At 41.6% G+C, this 17,211-nt stretch overlaps 1 protein-coding gene across 1 annotated transcript in view; it reads left to right on the top strand.

Moving 5' to 3' along the window:
* Positions 1 to 17,211, top strand: part of SLC12A8 (solute carrier family 12 member 8) — a 115,176-nt gene that overhangs the window by 5,495 nt on the left and 92,470 nt on the right. The window contains exon 3 of the mRNA XM_049629463.1: positions 7,691 to 7,922. Within this exon, the coding sequence (XP_049485420.1) occupies positions 7,691 to 7,922 (232 nt within the window). The remainder of the gene's footprint in view (positions 1 to 7,690; positions 7,923 to 17,211) is intronic.

The following is a 17,211-nucleotide window of genomic DNA, read 5'->3' as shown; positions in this document are numbered from 1 at the left end:
AAAGACAGACATTAAGAAGCAGCTCTTTGTAAGCACTTCTTGGCTTGAGAAAGGCTTTTATGATGGTGCAAAGGGTGGTGGGTGGTTGAAAACACAGTTTCAAGAAAAGAATTTGTCTAAGGGTACAAGAGTCTCCTCAAAGAAAGGATACGTTTGTTCTTTTCTTTTTCAGCAGGGTTATTTTAGTATAACTACATCTGATTCTCCAACAGCGCAAAGGGTGTGTGTGTGTGTGTGTGTGTGTGTGTGTGTGTGTGTGAGACATGCATGAAGGGCAGAGAGATTGTCACTGCACTCTTAAAGCCACTTGCCTTTACTGGAGAAAGATCTTTAAGCTCCGTAGCTTGGGAGTGAGAAATAAATGGTTAGTTTACTTTATTACCCTGGGGATTTGTCTGTCGATGTTTTACTTCTGCGCTGTCTCCTAGCCAGGTTGCAGTCCTGCTCTCTGGGTAAGCAAGCTTACCTGCAGCAGCAAATACCACGACAGGGACCAGCGCCAAACCAGGGGTCAGCGAAGGGCCCCTGTAGAGGGGAAGCTGGGATGTCGTGTCTCCTGTGTGTGGGTTGCTTCAGAGGAAGGGTGTTCACAGAAAAAGTGTTTTCTGCACACTGGCAGCTGCTGCCGAACAGCCACCCCATCTACACCCTCGCTCGCTTAGCTTGCTCTCTGTTCGGGTCTCGGTGAGAAACACCGGAGCCCCTCTGGCCGGCGTCTTCAGGCCTCTCCTTTGCCTGCTGCTGACCTGGGCTGGCTTCTCTGATCGGGGTGTGGGTGCTGCATAACCCTTTTTATATGCTATTGGATTCACTCCGCTAGGATTTTGTTGAGGATTTGGGGTATGTATTCATGAGGGATATTGGTCTGTAGTGTTCTTGTGATCTCTTTGTCTAGTTTTGGTCTCATGATAAAGCTGGCCCGATAGAATGAGTTGGGAGGTGTTCCCTCCTCTTCTATTTTTTAGAAGAGTTTCTAAAGGATTAGTGTTAATCCTTCTTTAAATGTTTGGTAAAACTTAGTGGTGAAACCATCTGGTCCCTGGCTTTTCTTTATAGGAAGTTTTTTGATAACTAATTCAATCACTTATATAGGCATAATCTGATTTTCTATTTCTTCTTGAGTCAGTTTTGGTAGTTTGTGTCTTTCTAGGAATCTGTCCATTTTATCTCTGTTATTTAATTTATTGGTGTAAAATCATTCATGGATTCCTTGTAATCTTTTTAGTGTTTGTAAGATTGGTAGTAACGGCTTCCCTTCCATTCCTGATTTTAATCATTTGAGACTTTGCTCCTTTTTTTTTTCCTTCAGTCAGTCTAGTTAAAGAAAGTTTTGGTTTTGTTGGTTTTTCTTTCTTTTCTTTTTTTTTTTTCTGGTCTCCAATTTATTCCTACTCCAGTCTTTAGTATTTCCTTCCTCTTGCTTCCTTTGGGTTTAGTTTGCTCTTCTTTTTCTAGTTTCTTAAGGTGGAAGGTTAGGTCACTGACTCGAGACCCTTCTTTCAGGGTGTAATTGGGGTTTCTGAGGGTCCCTATTCCTGGGTCTTACTGACCTGTAACCCCGTCATTCCAGGGCATGAATACACTCATTTATTTTTAATGACTGCTGAGCAGATTGCCTGCTTGCCCTAGAACAGGGGTCAGCAGACTTCCACTATAAGGTCCAGATAGTAAATATCTTTGTTTTTATGAGTCATATATCTCTGTCACAACTATTCAATTCTGCTGTTGTAGTTCAAAAGCTGCCATAGTCAATATGAAAAACTGGGCTTAGCTGTGTTCCTATAAAACTTTTTTACCAAAACAGGCAGCAAGCAGGATTTAGCCAACATGTTAAAGTTTGCTAACACTTGTTTCAGGCATAAAAATTTAGACAATATAAGGGTACCTGGCTGGCTGAGTCAGGGAGCATGCAAGCTCTTGATCTCAGGGTTGTGGGTTTGAGCCTCATATTGGGTGTACAGATTATTTAAAAATAAAATCTTTAAAAAATAGAGAGACTATAAACACTTAAAATAATCATTTTAAAGCTTGCAAATATTTTCATAACCTTGCATCCTCCCAAATCCTTCCCCATCATCTCTCTGAGTTGTTGGTGACCCCTTGGCCAGTGGAGGAAACAGTGAACTGGAGCCCCTCCTCACTCTCTGCCCCACTCACTTTTAAAAAATTTTCAATGTTTTATTTATTTTTTTTTGGGGGGGGGGAGAGAGAGAGAGAGAGAGAGAGAGAGAGAGAGAGAATGAGAATGGGAGAGGGGCAAGAGAGAGACAGAGACAGAATCTGAAGCAGGCTCCAGGCTCTGAGCTGTCAACACAGAGCTCGACACGGGGCTCAAACCCACGAACTGTGAGACATGACCTGAGCTGAAGTCAGATGCTTAATTGACTGAGTCATCCAGGCTCCCTCTGCCCGACTCACTTTTGGGTCTGAGGGCTTCTTTGAGGTTGCTTACCCTAGATACCAAAATACATGGCTTTCACCTGCATGGTTGTGTCTGTAATTACTGCTTTACATGGTCTTTGCTGGACTGTGCAAAAACCATGGAGAACTGGAAAACTTTCGTAGACCTGATATGGGCTGGAGTTTTGTTGTGGGAGTTAACGCAGTCAAGCAGCTTGAACCTTAAACAAGGATTTCATGTCAGAAAGGAGGGGTGTGGAGGGCAGCTCTGGTCTGTTAGGTAGGTACCCAGAGATGAAAAACAAAATGCCCATGATTGTGAGGTGCAGTTGTTGTAACATAAACACGTTGGAGTGGAAGTGTTCTGCCCTGAAAGTAGGTCACTTTCTCTCTATGAAATGGTGGGTGATGCCCCCAGCTCCCTGCAGCAGAAGATTAGAAAGAAAAGGGAAAAGGAATGTCTGTGATTATAAACTTTAAGAGGTGATAAAAATACTGAAAAACTATAATAGGGGTGCCTGAGAGGCTCAATTGGTTAAGTGTCTGACTCTTGATTTCTGCTCAGGTCATGATCTCACGGTTTCGTGAGTTCAAGCCCCACACTGGGATTCTCTCTCTCCCTCTCTCTGTCCTTTCCCTGCTTGTGTGATCTCTCTCTCTCTCTCTCAAAATAAATAAATAAACTTTAAAAATATATACATAATAAACTCTGGGGGTGTTTATGCATTAAACAAGTCGACAGGGAGGTTTTCCAGTGAAGAGGTGTACTCATGGTTGGAGGGGAGGGTAGCTGGACTTCTCTGGGGAGGGGTCTGTGGTGTTGTCCATACCTCTGGGGTGGGGGTGTCAAGCTCAGTGGGCAGAGAGGTGTGGGGGGAACTTTGCTTCCTAGACACACCGTGCTCTCCGTACCTAAGTGTAGCATTTGCATAAAGTCTGCAAATCTTAATATATTTGTTTTTATTTTTCCTTTATAAAATTCCTTTAAAGTTACAAAATGATGTTCATTATAACTAGTTAACATCAGCGATAATGTAAAGAAAAAGTTTATTTCCCTCCCCATCCTAAGGTGTCCATTGTGAATACCCACCATCCTTTTCTGCCACCTTCCTGTGTTTATGTATGTGAATTCATGATTGTTGAAGTGCTTGCTTGTTTTTACAAAAATGGGGACAGAGTTTATACTCTATTCCATGGTTTGTGTTTCTCACTTAACAATAAGTTACAGATATTCCTTGAGGTCAGTGTTTTAAACTGGTGCTTTTTTGAAAAAACTGTTTATTTATTTTGAGAGAGAGTGCATCTGTGGAAGCTCATGCAAGCTCACACAAGTGGGAAAGGGGCAGAGAGAGAGAGTGAGAGAGAGAATCTCAAGCAGGCTCCATACTGCCAGTGCAGAGCCCCATGTGGGGCTTGAACTCACAAACCATGAGATCATGACTTGATCCAAAATCAAGAGTCAGATGCTCAACTGACTGAGCCACCCAGGTGCCCCTAAACCTGTGCTTTTTAACTAGTAGCTTAGCATTGCCTAATATGAATGTATGATAATTCATGGCACATTTGTCTTCTGTATTCATCATTTTACTCTCTTCTATAAGAGTAGTTGTATTTCTTTTCTCATTCCTAAAATCTGTAATTTTTTTTTTCTTAATCAGACTGCTAGGTGTGTATGTATTTTATTTATCTCTTAAAGGATCAGCTGTTATTTTTATTTTAAATATCTTATTTTTAAGTAATCTCTACACCCAACGTGGGGCTCAAACTCACAACCCCGAGATCAAGAGTCACATATTACACAGAGAGGGATAGCCAGGCTTCTCTTAAAGGATCAGCTTTTATTCTCTGAATTCTTTCTTTTGTTATTTTTCTTTTATTAATTTCATATTTCCTTTTATTAAATACCTCTTCCTACTATCTTTTTATTTATATTGGTCTTTTTTATCATGTCTTAAGTTAAATATTTTATTTTTTTTTGCCCTTTTTAACTAATAAAAATATTTAGGGTTATACTTTTTTTTCCTTCTGAATGCAGGATTAGTGTGCCTCTCAAGTTTTAGGATATAATATTCTCCTTTTCATTACTTTCTAGATCATTTGAAATTTAAAAAACTCATTATTTTGCCAACATGGCTCAAATTTATTTCTATTGTATGTTTTCCCCTTGCTGATTTGGAAGTTCTACTGTGCTTTTTGTTCTGAGAAGAGTTATAGTCCACCCTTAGAAAAGCCATAATTATACTTTTGCTATAGTTCCCAACCGAGCAGCATTGCTTACTATGTTCATCCGCCTACCAAATATGAAATCTCTATGACACTTTGACTCCCCCACATTCCATAAATACCCTCACCTCTTACCCCAAAGCTCTTAGATTTTGAGAAGATGGTTTAATTTGTGGTTGTTATTGGTTTCCTTCATAGTAAGTCTTTTCAGTTTTAAGAATCCTTATTTATAAATTACATTGCAAATTTCCAGTGACAATACCATCGTCTATTTAACATTAACAAAGTATTTTATGAAATTCATGGCTAACTACTGTTTCTTCTTTTTCAGTAGCTAATAATAGTACAGTAAAAATGATAAGGCCAATAGCTAGTATCTCTATAACTCAAACTATGAGCCAGATACTGTTCTAAGAACTTACATAAATTATCTCATTTCACCGTTACAGTAACTTCTTTTTTCCTTGACTTTATTTATTTTGAAAGAGAGAGACTGCGAGTGGGGGAGGGGGAGAGAGAGAGAGAGAGAGAGAGAGAGAGAGAGAGAGAGAGAGAAACCCAAGCAGGCTACACACTGTCAATGTGGAGCCCAATGTGGGGCTCGAACTCGAGAACCATGAGGTCACAACCTGAGCCAAAACCAAGAGCCGGACACTCAACCAACTAAGCCAGCCAGGTGCCCCCTCACAATAGCTTTTGAAGCAAGTACTATTATTATTATTTGTATTTCACAGATGAGGAAATGAGGCACAGAGAGCTTAAAACACTTTCCCAAGTCACACAGCTAAGCCTGGGAGCCACAGCATTTGGCTCCAGTCTGATTTCACAGTCCATGCTCCTAACCACCATATCCTTTCACACAGCCTCCACGGGCTTCTCCTTTATGTTTTGTTCCTAGCATCTTCGGGCTAAAAAGTGATTTTAGCTATGAATTGGAGAGAGGGACTCTACTGGAGCCACTGGAGACAAAGGCAGTCTTTACTGCTTGGCCCACTTCATGTGAGCAAATTCTGTTCACCAGCTAGAAAAGGAAAATGGTGGGTTTGGAAGCTCCAGATGCAAATGGTTGCATTCCAGTTCTGGTGTCACCCTCTGCACACGTGAGGTGTCAGACACCTGGGAAGGTGATGATCATCACTGCATTGTTACCATTTGTTTTTTTAAATTCTGATATATCTGGCCATGAAGAGTCCTGTTGACCTGGCCAGATAGTGACAGAATAGCAGCATCCTTGTGCCTGTCACACTCTTGTTATTTAGCCAAGTGTAAGTATGAGTCATGAGGTGATGTTTCTCTCTCATCTCTCTCTCTCTCAAGGATGACTTTCCTTCTGCTTACATTTATTGGGCTCCCCCCTCCCCACTCCAATATAGACAGAAATGCCTAGTGTAAGTTTGGGGAACATTGACAATGATGGTATATGTCTAGTAGCAAAATGAGCTGATCTCAGTGAAGAATGGGACCTCCTTCCTGAGCTCCTCTCCAGTACAGAAATTATATCACCCTTCTGGTCTTTACCTAAAAGAGCAGGAAATTAATGGTACTCCGCTTCCCAGAACTCTTTTCATACAGTCAACATATCACAAAATATCTGTTGAATGTTTGCAACATAGTTAGCAAATGTAGGGGCTTTGAAGAGGTATGGTCAGCATAAACATTTTTGTTTTTTAGCATGTTTGCATTCTTGGTGGCTTGGGGTAGGGGACAAGCTTATATGCATGAACTAAGAATAGACTAGTGACCCAGATAATTAATTGCATTACTTACTGGCAGTAAGCATAATATTTATTCAGAAAAGGGGGATGAGGAAAGGCTTCATGGAAGAGGAACTTGACTGAGGCCCAAGAAGAATTTGTTTCCTGAGAGAACAATGGGAACAGAGCACAGTGATGACCATGACCCAGTGGCCTGGGGGTGGGGAAGGATCAAGCCTGATGGAGAGAAGGGTGCTGAGGAATTATGAAAAGTGAGGTTGGTGTTATTTTCAAATATTTATTTGAAGTTGAGTTTTAAATATATATATATTCTCTCGAGACAGAGCATGAGCAGAGAGAGAGAGGGAGACACAGGATCCTAAGCAGGCTCCAGGCTCCGAGCTGTCAGCACAGAGCCCCACATGGGGCTCGAACTCATGAACCACGAGATCATGACCCGAGTCAAAGTCAGATGCTTAACCCACTGAACCACCCAGGTGCCCCTTAAATATTTTTTTCAAAGATAAAATTATGACTTTCAGGCAAATATAAAATATACATGGACTAAAGATTTTTTTTTAACTAATTAATTAATGGAGGAGCCAGTAAGATGTACCTAGTTCCTGGTGAAGCAATTTCATAAATAAATGTAAGGATAAGATTGCTGATACAAAATTGGTTAATGTCTTACAGGGTAAGAAACCGAATCTTTTGGATTGTCTGTTCCACTGGACAGAAGCTATTTGCATCTCTGCTGGGAAAAAAAAATCTATAAATGGACAGTAACTTCATAAAGTCTGGGACATTTAACACGTTTAATCAATAGTAAACAATGAGTAGAACTAAGTACATTCACCTAGCCAGTCCTTGGGTAGCCTTTGTTCCATATGACATTGAAAGGATTTGCTGCCCACTTTTTTTTTTTATTCTAAGTTTCAGGTAATTTTTTTTTTTTTAATAATAGTGACATACAAAGAAGTGGAGAAAAACTGGGGTTTGCTTTAGTGCCTTTCTTAGGCTCTGCGAGGGGACCCCCTGTGTGCTTCTATTCTGTTTAGCTCTTGAATAACTCAAACAGAGAAGTCCAGAGTGCTCTTTGGCCCAGAGTCCCATCTCCCTCCTTCTCATCTTAGTCACTACTGACTGCCATTTGTGCTCCCCTCTGGGTGATGGTAGAGACGTAGATGAGAAGAAATGGGGCCAGAGGCAGAGGGCATGGCCAGGAAGGGCTCACTGACCCCTCCCCCATGTTGGTTCCCAGGTGCTGAGCCCTGATGAGGGTGGGTGCAGCCCTCAGTGCTGGGCGGGTCTGACCCACGGGTTCCTGATTCTCTGTTCTCTTGCCAACTCTTCCCACCTTGCTTGCCTGTCAGTGTGTCGCAGGGGCCATGTACATCACCGGCTTTGCTGAGTCCATCTCCGATTTGCTGAGCCTCAGGAGTATCTGGGCCGTGCGAGGAATTTCGGTGGCGGTGCATCTGGCCTTGCTGGGGATTAACCTAGCAGGTGTCAAATGGATAATCCGCCTCCAGCTGCTGCTGCTGTTCCTGCTGGCCGTGTCCACACTGGACTTCGTGGTGGGCTCTTTCACACACCTGGACCCAGGTAAGCCTTTGGGAGTTGAGTGGGTGGGGTCTTCTAGGGGTCTGCACTGCTTTCTAGATGTGTGTTGGTGTGAGTTTGCAGGACTACCTCCCCATAAGCTTTGCCTACCAGGCGTGTGCTGTTCCTGGAGCAGGCCCGAAAGCCCCTCCTCACATAGGCATTTTCATTTAGCATATTTTCCACATTCCTTTTTATTTTCTTTTTGTTAAAAAAAAATAGGAACATTTAAAACAAAGAATAAAGTAGAACTGGACTAGATAAAGATTAAATTCATTAACAGTGATTGGGAGAGTGGGCAGGAAATAGATTTGAAAGTAGGTAAGAAGATAGATTTTAATTTTGTGTGTCACATTTTATTTCTTTTGTTTCACTTATTTATTTATTTATTTATTTTAATTTTTTTTTAACGTTTATTTATTATTTTTGAGACAGAGAGAGACAGAGCATGAACAGGGGAGGGGCAGAGAGAGAGGGAGACACAGAATCCGAAATGGGCTCCAGGCTCCGAGCCGTCAGCACAGAGCCCGACGCGGGGCTCGAACTCACGGACCGCGAGATGATGAGCTGAGCTGAAGTCGGACGCTTAACCGACTGAGCCACTCAGGCGCCCCTATTTTTTATTTTAGAGACAGAGAGAGAGAGCTCGCACATGCACACATGTGTGCCGGTGGGGGAGGGGCAGAGGGAGAGGGAGAGAGAGAGAATCTCAAGTAGGCTTTATGTCCAGCATGGAGCTCGACATGGGGCTCGAGCCCACAAACCGTGAGATCATGACCTGAGCCGAAGTCAGGAGTCGGACGCTTAACTGACTGTGCCACCCAGGCACCCCTCTTTTGTGTTAAAAGGACTTGATGCAAATATTACAAATGCTACCAACTGTCATTTGTGGGAGATGGGAACAGATATAGGTTGATCACCTACAGTTTCTTTAATAGTACATTTTCTTTCAAAATAAGAACATAAGTCCATTAACTAAGCTTAAAGAAGGAGAATAAACAGCAGGTGTATTCTGGACCATTTGGAAATGGTGTCACATGTTGGTAACGGATGGACCACTGTTTAACCCTGGCTTTTCCTGGGCCTGGAGGATGCTTGGCAGCTATAATCCTCAATCCTTATGCTTTGAGTGGGATGCTGTTGCCCACAGTGTCTGTAAGGGTATAACTTTGTGGTCTGGGTTGGTTTGGTATCAGAAGTCTTTGTTCCTCTCCAGAGTACAGGGCTGTTCATGGGTGCCTTAGAAAAAAGATAACTGCCTGATATTTCACACTTCGGGGACTCTGGCTTTTTATGGCAACAGTGGCCAGGCATCTACATTGGAATCTGGATAGGGAAAGGGAAATGGAGCCATCCTCTATGATAGAAAAGAGATGAAAAGAAAAAGACCTGCAGCACAAGTGCCTGTGATGGTGGGGGCGAGTGCCTGCTTTGTGCCAGGCCTGGTGCTTAGCACTGCACATGACTTAGCTCGTGGAATCCTTACCATAACCCATGAGAGAAGAACAGTTATACCCATTTTACAGATGAGGAAACTGGGGAGTATATCACTCATGGTGATCCGTGGCAGAGCTGGGAATGAAACTGGATCTATTCACATATGTAGTTGAGCTGTTTCCTAGGTAGGAAGCGATGTCTGTCTTTACACCACCAGCTGCCTTTTGGTGATAATAGCTCTGCATTCCCCCGTGAAGGCTGCCCTGACGTGTTCTAAATAGTCTTGTCTTTCATAAAGATGTTGGTTGCAGGAAGTTCAGAATTCAGTTGGTACACGCTACTCTGGCCTTATTTTTCATATGTTCAAATTCTTCTGTTGGAAAATAGTCTCTCCCCTGAGCTCCCTGAGTGCCCCCTGCACTCTGACATCCTGATCCCTGCCCCAGAGCCTCCAGACTGCCCATGACCCAGCATATAAAGGGTTAAGCCCTGTGCAGAAGGGCTGCCCCAGGACCCGCTCCAATGCTAAGAGCCAATGCAGTGTCCAAACAGATCACTTGGCGCCTGGGCCTTGCAGCTTGCTAAACACTTGGAGCATCTCCATTGCAGGGGAGGAATGATTTGTTTCCTGGCCTTGCACCAACTGCAGAGACAAGCCCACATCCGGAGGGAGACCTGCTGGCTGTTTGGCTGTAAAACTAACTGTCAGTGGGGGCGAGGGGGTCCACTCCAGTCTCCCATTCCTGGGTGCTTTCTCCCTCCATCAGCGTGGTTGCTGAAAAAGCTTAATTAATTAAATTGCAGGTTGATGCTACTAGCCTCTTTGAAACCTCACTAGGCCAATGTGTTTTCCTTCTTCTCGATTAGAAGCTATCTTGGCTGCTCTTCTGTTACTCCAAGTATTTCTCCTTCTTTCTGGTCAGTGCATTAGCAGGGTGTAGTGTGAAGTGAAATTTATTTTCAATCATTTCCATGGCAACTGGCCCCTCTCAAATCTGTTTTTGGTATCACTGATGTTTTATATGGGCTACTTTCTTTGCAGTAAAAATCCAAACTAAAACTAGATCATAAACCTTCAGAATGCATTTAGCAGAATGATTTCAGCCCTTTGGAAAAACGACATGCACATAGACATTTGAAAAAAGGCTGGAAAAAGGACTGGAAGGAACTATACCTAAGTGTCAGCAGTGACTGTCTTTCTGCTGAGGTTATGGGTGGCGGCATTATGTTATTTCTCCTTTCCATCAATTGGTTAGTGCTACTTAAAAAATTAATAGACTGTATTTTTTAAAGTTTATTTATTTATTTATTTTGAGAAAGGGGTGTGCAGAGAGAGAAAGGGAGACAGAGTCCCAAGCAGGCTCCACACTGTCAGCACAGAGCCTATCACGGGGCTCAATCTCATGAACTGTGAGATCACAACCTGAGCCAAAACCAAGAGTCAGATGCTTAACCGACTGAGCCACCCAGGTGCCCCTAATAGACTGAATTTTTTATTAAAAAAAAAAAAAAAATTTTTTTTTTAACGTTTATTTATTTTTGAGACAGAGAGAGACAGAGCATGAACAGGGGAGGAGCAGAGAGAGAGGGAGACACAGAATCTGAAACAGGCTCCAGGCTCTGAGCTGTCAGCACAAAGCCCAACGCGGGGCTCGAACTCATGGACCGTGAGATCATGACCTGAGCCGAAGTCAGACGCCCAACCGACCAAGCCACCCAGGCACCCCTAGACTGAATTTTTTAGAGCAGTTTTAGGTTTATGGAAAATTGAGCAGATGGTGCAGAGGTCCCCATATCTTTTCCCCCTCCTTTCCCCACTTCCGTTCCCCCTCTTATCAATATCTCTCATTACTGTGGCATGTTCATTACAAGTGATGAACCAATGTTGATACCTTATTAGTACCTGAAGTCCATGGTTTAGAGTAGGATTCACCCTTTGTGTTGTGCAGTTCTGTGAGCTCGTACAATAATAATGTGTATCCACCATTACAGTGTCGTAGAGAATAGTTTTAAGGTGTCAGAAATTCCTGTGCTCCACTTGTTCATTCCTCCTTCCTCCCACCCTTGAACTCTTGACAACCACTGATCTTACTCTTTCCCTCTCTTGTTTTGCCTTTCCTAGAGTTGGAATCATATGGTATGTAGCCTTTTCAGACTCACTTCTTTCACTAAGCAAATGCATTCAAGGGTTCTCTGTGCCTTTTTGTGACTCGCTAGTTCATGCCTTTTTGTCACTGAATATTTCACTGTGTAGTTGTAACTCAGTTTTTTTTTTTAATCCATTCACCTAATTAAAGGACATTTTGGTTGATTCCAACTTTTGGCAATTATGAATAAAATGTCTGTAAACATTTGTGTGCAGACACAACTGTTGTTGAAGATACAACTGTTTAACCCATTTGAATAAATACCTAGGAGCATGAATGCTGGGTCATACAGTAAGACTATGTTTACCTCTCTAAGAAACTGCCAAACTGCCTTCCCAAATGGCTGTGCCATTTTGTATCCCCACCAGCAGCTGGTGAGAGTTCCTGTTGCTCCACATTGTCACCAGTGTTTGGTGTTGTCAGTGTGTTGGATGTTAAACACTCTGATATGTATCTCTCTCTAATAGTAGCATCTCGTTATTTGAATTTGAAATTCAGTAATCACCTATAATATTAAGCATCTTTTCATACATTTATTTGATATCTGTATGTCATCTTTGGTGAGGTGTCTGTTCAGGTCTTTTGACCATTTTTTAATCTGGTTGTTTTCTTATTGCTGAGTTTTAAGAATTCTGTGTATATTTTGGACACAAACCCTTTATCACATGTAGGTCTTGTAAATATTTTCTCCCGGTCCATGGCTTATCTTTTTATTCTTAAAATAAATTTTTTTAATGTTTATTTTTGAGAGGCAGAAAGAGCACAAGCTGCGGGAGGGTCAGAGAGAGAGGGAGACACAGAATCCAAAGCAGACTCCAGGCGCTGAGCTGTCAGCATGGAGCCTAATGTGGGGCTTAAACTCACAAGCTGTGAGATCATGACCTGAGCCAAAGTCAGACACTTAACTGACTGAGCCAGGACTTTCCTTATATATATAATTCTATATTGATAGATACAGAGTTCTATATTGATAGTCTTTTTACGTTTAATACTTTATTTTTTTAAAGTTTTTATTAATTTATTTTGAGAGAGAGAGCAGGGGAGGGGCAGAGAGAGAGAGAGAGAGAGGAAGAGAGAGAGAGAATCCCAAGCAGACTCAGCGCTGTCAGCCTGGAGCCCCATGTGGGGCTCGAACTCACAAATTGTAAGATCATTACCTGAGCCAAAATCAAGAGTCGGACGCTTAACCGACTGAGCCACCCAGGTGCCCCATCTTTTTATTCTTTTAACAATGTCTTTTGCTGAGCTGAAGTTTTTAATTGTCATGAAATCTAACATCAATATTTTTCTTTCATGGACCATGCTTTTGGTGTTGTACCTAAAAAACTCATGATTAAATCAAAGGTCATGTAGATTGTCTCCTATGTTATCTTCTAGACTTTTTACAGTTTTGTGTTTTACGTTTAAATCTGTAATCTGTTTTGAGTCAATTTTGTGTACTGTGTAAGGTCAATGTCCAGATTTGCTTTTGCATGTGCCTGCCCTGGTGTTGCACCATTTTTTAAAAGACCACGCTGCCTTTGCTCCTTTGTCAGAGATCTGTTGACTGTATCTGTGTGTGTCTATTTCTGGGCTCCCTGCTCTGTTCTAGTGCTCTTTGCTTGTTCTCCAATACCACACTGGCTTGGTTATTGCTACTTTCTAGGGAGGGCTGGGGTTGGCTGGTGTCAGACCTGCAACTTTGTCCATTTTCTTTTGTGTTATGTTTAAAATCAGGGAAGGAATGTTTTAAAAATACACTTAAGCCTAACTTTATTTCTGTCCCTTTATTTAAATATAAAAGACTAACTAGAAAAAAATCTAAACAGTCCTGGAATGTATAAAGTAAGAACGTGGAAAGTAAGACCACACTTCATTTTCACACCTCTGCCCTCCCCAGGGAGCTTGGTACAGGCATTCCTTATATACTGCTGTCAAATACATCACCCCAAAAGTTAGTGGCATAAGACAACAATAAACATTTATTATTTCTTGCCTTTTCTGTGGGCTAGGAATTTAGCTAAGGCATTGCTGGTGGTTCTGGCTCAAGGTTTCTCATGAGGCTCAGTCAGACGTCAGCAGGGGCGGCAGCTGCCTAAAAGCTTGACCAGGGCTGGAGGAGCTGGCTGGCAAGTTGGGGTTGGTTTTTGGAGGGAGGCCTCCCTCCTCCTCCCTGTTGTCCTTTCCTGAAAGCTGCTTACGTGTCCCCAAGTCATGCAGTGGCCAGCCTCCCTGAGAGCAAACAATCAGAGGGAACAAGAAGGAGAGAGAGCGCACGCTCTGTCCTTCACATGATCTAGCTTCAGAAGTCACAGAGCCCTACTTCCTCCATAGTCTCTTTGTTAGAAGTGAATCACTTAGTTGGGTCCTCTTCAAAGGGAGGGAAATTAGTTTCTATAATTTTGAATGGAGACGTGTCAAAGAATTTGAAGACACACTTTAAACCATAACAGTTCATTTTAAAATCAGAAAAAAAAATTTTTAAGTACACTTAAGTGAAATTATATTTCCCCTTTATTTCAAGACAAATGTTTTATAAGAATTTTAAAAATATTGAAATATAAAATAAAAAGTGGAAGTTCCCTCCCCTACTCTCTTCTTCTGCTCCTGCTCCCCAGAGGGAGATTGGTAAATATCTTTCCAGTCTATTTTCAAGTGCATGTGCATGTACATAAACACATATAACATAGGTCTTTGTAAAAATGTGCTTAAATTCTGTTGTTCTGCTATTTTTCCTCTTTTTTTTTTAATGTTTATTTATTTTTGAGAGAGACAGAGACAGAATGCGAGTGGGTTAGGGGCAGAGTGAGAGGGAGACACAGAATCCAAAGCAGGCTCCAGGCTCTGAGCTGTCAGCACAGAGCCCGACGCGGGGCTCAAACTCACGAGCCGTGAGATCATGACCTGAGCCGAAGTTGAATGCTTAATTGACTGAGCCACCCAGGTGCCCTGCTATTTTTCCTCTTGTACTCAATAATATATTATGGACATCATGACTGTAATGTCAGTACATTTGGGATTCCCTCATTCTTTTTTTGACACTTAAATAGTATTCCATATAACAAGCTGAAAATACTTTATATTTAAACATTTGTTTACTGATGGATATTTAGTTTTTTTCTAGTTTGTTGCTATTAGAAGTATTGCTGACATGAATATCGTTGTGCAAAATTTAAAGCTTATTTCTATAGGATCAAGGGTTGTAAATAGAATTAATAGGACAAAGGTCAAGAATATTTTAAATTTTGATAGGTTCTGGGGCGCCTGGGTGGCTCAGTCAGTTAAGTGTCCAACTTTGGCTCAGGTCATGATCTTGCAGTCTGTGAGTTTGAGCCCTGTGTAGGGCTCTGTGCTGACAGCTCAGAGCCTGGAGCCTGCTTTGGATTCTGTGCCTCCCTCTGTCTCTGTCCCTCCCCCATTCTGTCTCTCTCTCAAAAATAAACATTAAAAGATTTTTTTAAAATTTTATTATGTGCTGCCAAACTGCCTTCTCATAAAGTTGTTCCATTTTGAACTCTCACTGACAGTGTGTAAGAGTTATTGATTCCCCATACCCTGAACAATATTGGATATGTTCATTTTTTTAAATTTCTGGCAAGAAATGATGGGCAAAAATTGTGCTCCTTTAAAAAAAATTAATTTTTCTGAAATCATTAACGAGAATTATTTTATTCATATTTTTATTGCCATTTATATTTATTTTCTTTGAATTATTTATAATCTTTCCCTATTGTTCCTTTGTGCTATCTTCCTTTTCAATGATTTGTAACTCTTCTACCTTCACAATTAATTCAAAATAAAACAAATACCTGGTTAGCTTTTATTAATGTTAGACAGTGTTTGTTGTATATGTTGAAAAGTTTTTTCTAATATGTCATTTGTTCTTTTAAAATTAATTTTTATGTGTAGTTAAAGTAATACATATACATAAAGATACTCATTTTTGAGCCAAATTGCATACTCTGATTGCTTTCTTGTTTGTATATCTTCAGCTTCTCCTGAAACTAAGCTTACTCTATGTCTTAGTTCCTGGGGCTGCCTTAACAAACCACCGCAAACTGGGTGGCTTAAAGCAACAGAAATATAGCAGCTCATTGTTCTCGAGGCCAGAGGTGGGAGAGCGAGGTGTTGGAGGGGCACACTCCCTCCCAAGTCTCTAGAGAACACTTCCTAGTCTCTTCCAGCTTCTGGTGGCTCCTGGTGTTCCTTGGCTGGTGGCCACATTGCTCCTACCTTTGCCTCTGTGGTCACATGGCCTTCTCCTCCTCTTGCCTCTCCTCTGTGAGAAACTCAGGAGGACAACTTGTCACTGGAAATGGTCCAGTTTGGATAATTCGAGATGATCCCACCTGGAGATCCTTAACTTAATTATATCTGCAAAGACCTATTTCCCAAATAAGGCCACATTCACAAGTTTCTGGGGTTAGTGTGTGGGCATATCTTGTTAGGGTCCACAATTCAATCCACTATGCTCTATTTTTTTCATTTGCTTTATTTTCTAGCTTAAAAAATTTTTTTAATGTTTATTTATTTTTAAGAGAAAGAGAGAGAGAGGTAGACAGATAGACCATGAGTGGGGTAAGGGCAGAGAGAGAGGGGGACACAGAATCCGAAACAGGCTCCAGGCTCCATGCTGTCAGCACAGAGCCTGACATGGGGCTTGAACCTATGAACCATGAGATCATGATGTGAGCCGAAGTCAGATGCTTAACCAACCGAGCCACCCAGGCACCCCTCTAGTTTTTTTAAATCACCGTTATAAAAATATCCATAGAGTTTTATTTTTATTTTATTTTTTATTTTTTTAATGTTTGTTTATTTTTGAGAAAGAGAGGGAGACAGAGCACAAGTGGGGGAGGGGCAGAGAAAGAGGGAGACACAGAATTTGAAGCAGGCTCCAGGCTCTGAGCTGTCAGCACAGAGCCCGATGAGGAGCTTGAACCCACAAACTGTGAGATCATGACCTGAACTAGAGATCAACACCTAATCGACTGAGTCACCCAGGAGCCCCATCCATAGAGCTTTTAAATATGTATAGGCATTTTCCCCAATTCTCCCTATGTTACATTTTCTCTTGGAAACCCCATCCTCACCTTCCTTCTGGATGGATGATATCAGACCAGGATCACAACTGTTGTTTGGTACTTGCCCTCACTTCTCCCAGGTGCTGTCCCTACTGTCTGGATCCCAAATCATCCTCTTCTGTCTAGGATGGAAAATGTCACTTTGGTAGGAGTGATTGGTAGGAGATATAAAAATCTAGGCTGAAAATCACTTCCCATAGAATTTTGAAGTCATTACTCTACCTTCTGGCATTCAGCAGCATCCAGGAGTTTGGTGCTATTTGGATTTCTGCTCCTGGTAAGTGACCTCTTTCTCTTCTTCAAGTGCTTCAGAACCTTCCCTTTTCCCTCCAGGTTCTAAGATTTCATGATGAAAATTGCTATTTGTTGACCTGGGGCACTTTCGATTTGGAATTTTCAAATTATTTCTTTGACAATTTCTTCCCCTTTGTTTTTTCTCTCTTTTTTAATTTTTAATTTTTTTCTTGAATTCTGAATACTTGGATATTAGAGCTCCTGGCTTGAACCTCCTGTTATTATTATTATTTTCATCTTCTCTCTTCTCTAGCGTATTCCTTTTTTCCATCTCTATGGGAGAGTTCTTCAACTTTATTTCTAATGTAGTAAATTTTTCGTTTTGACTAGCCTTAATTTCCAAGAGCTCTT

The sequence above is a fragment of the Panthera uncia genome, chromosome C2, assembly GCF_023721935.1.
Source record: "Panthera uncia isolate 11264 chromosome C2, Puncia_PCG_1.0, whole genome shotgun sequence".
Classification (NCBI taxonomy): Eukaryota; Metazoa; Chordata; class Mammalia; order Carnivora; family Felidae; genus Panthera; species Panthera uncia.
The sequence above is the reverse complement of the archived record's forward strand: the minus strand, read 5'-3'. Positions and strand labels throughout refer to the sequence as shown.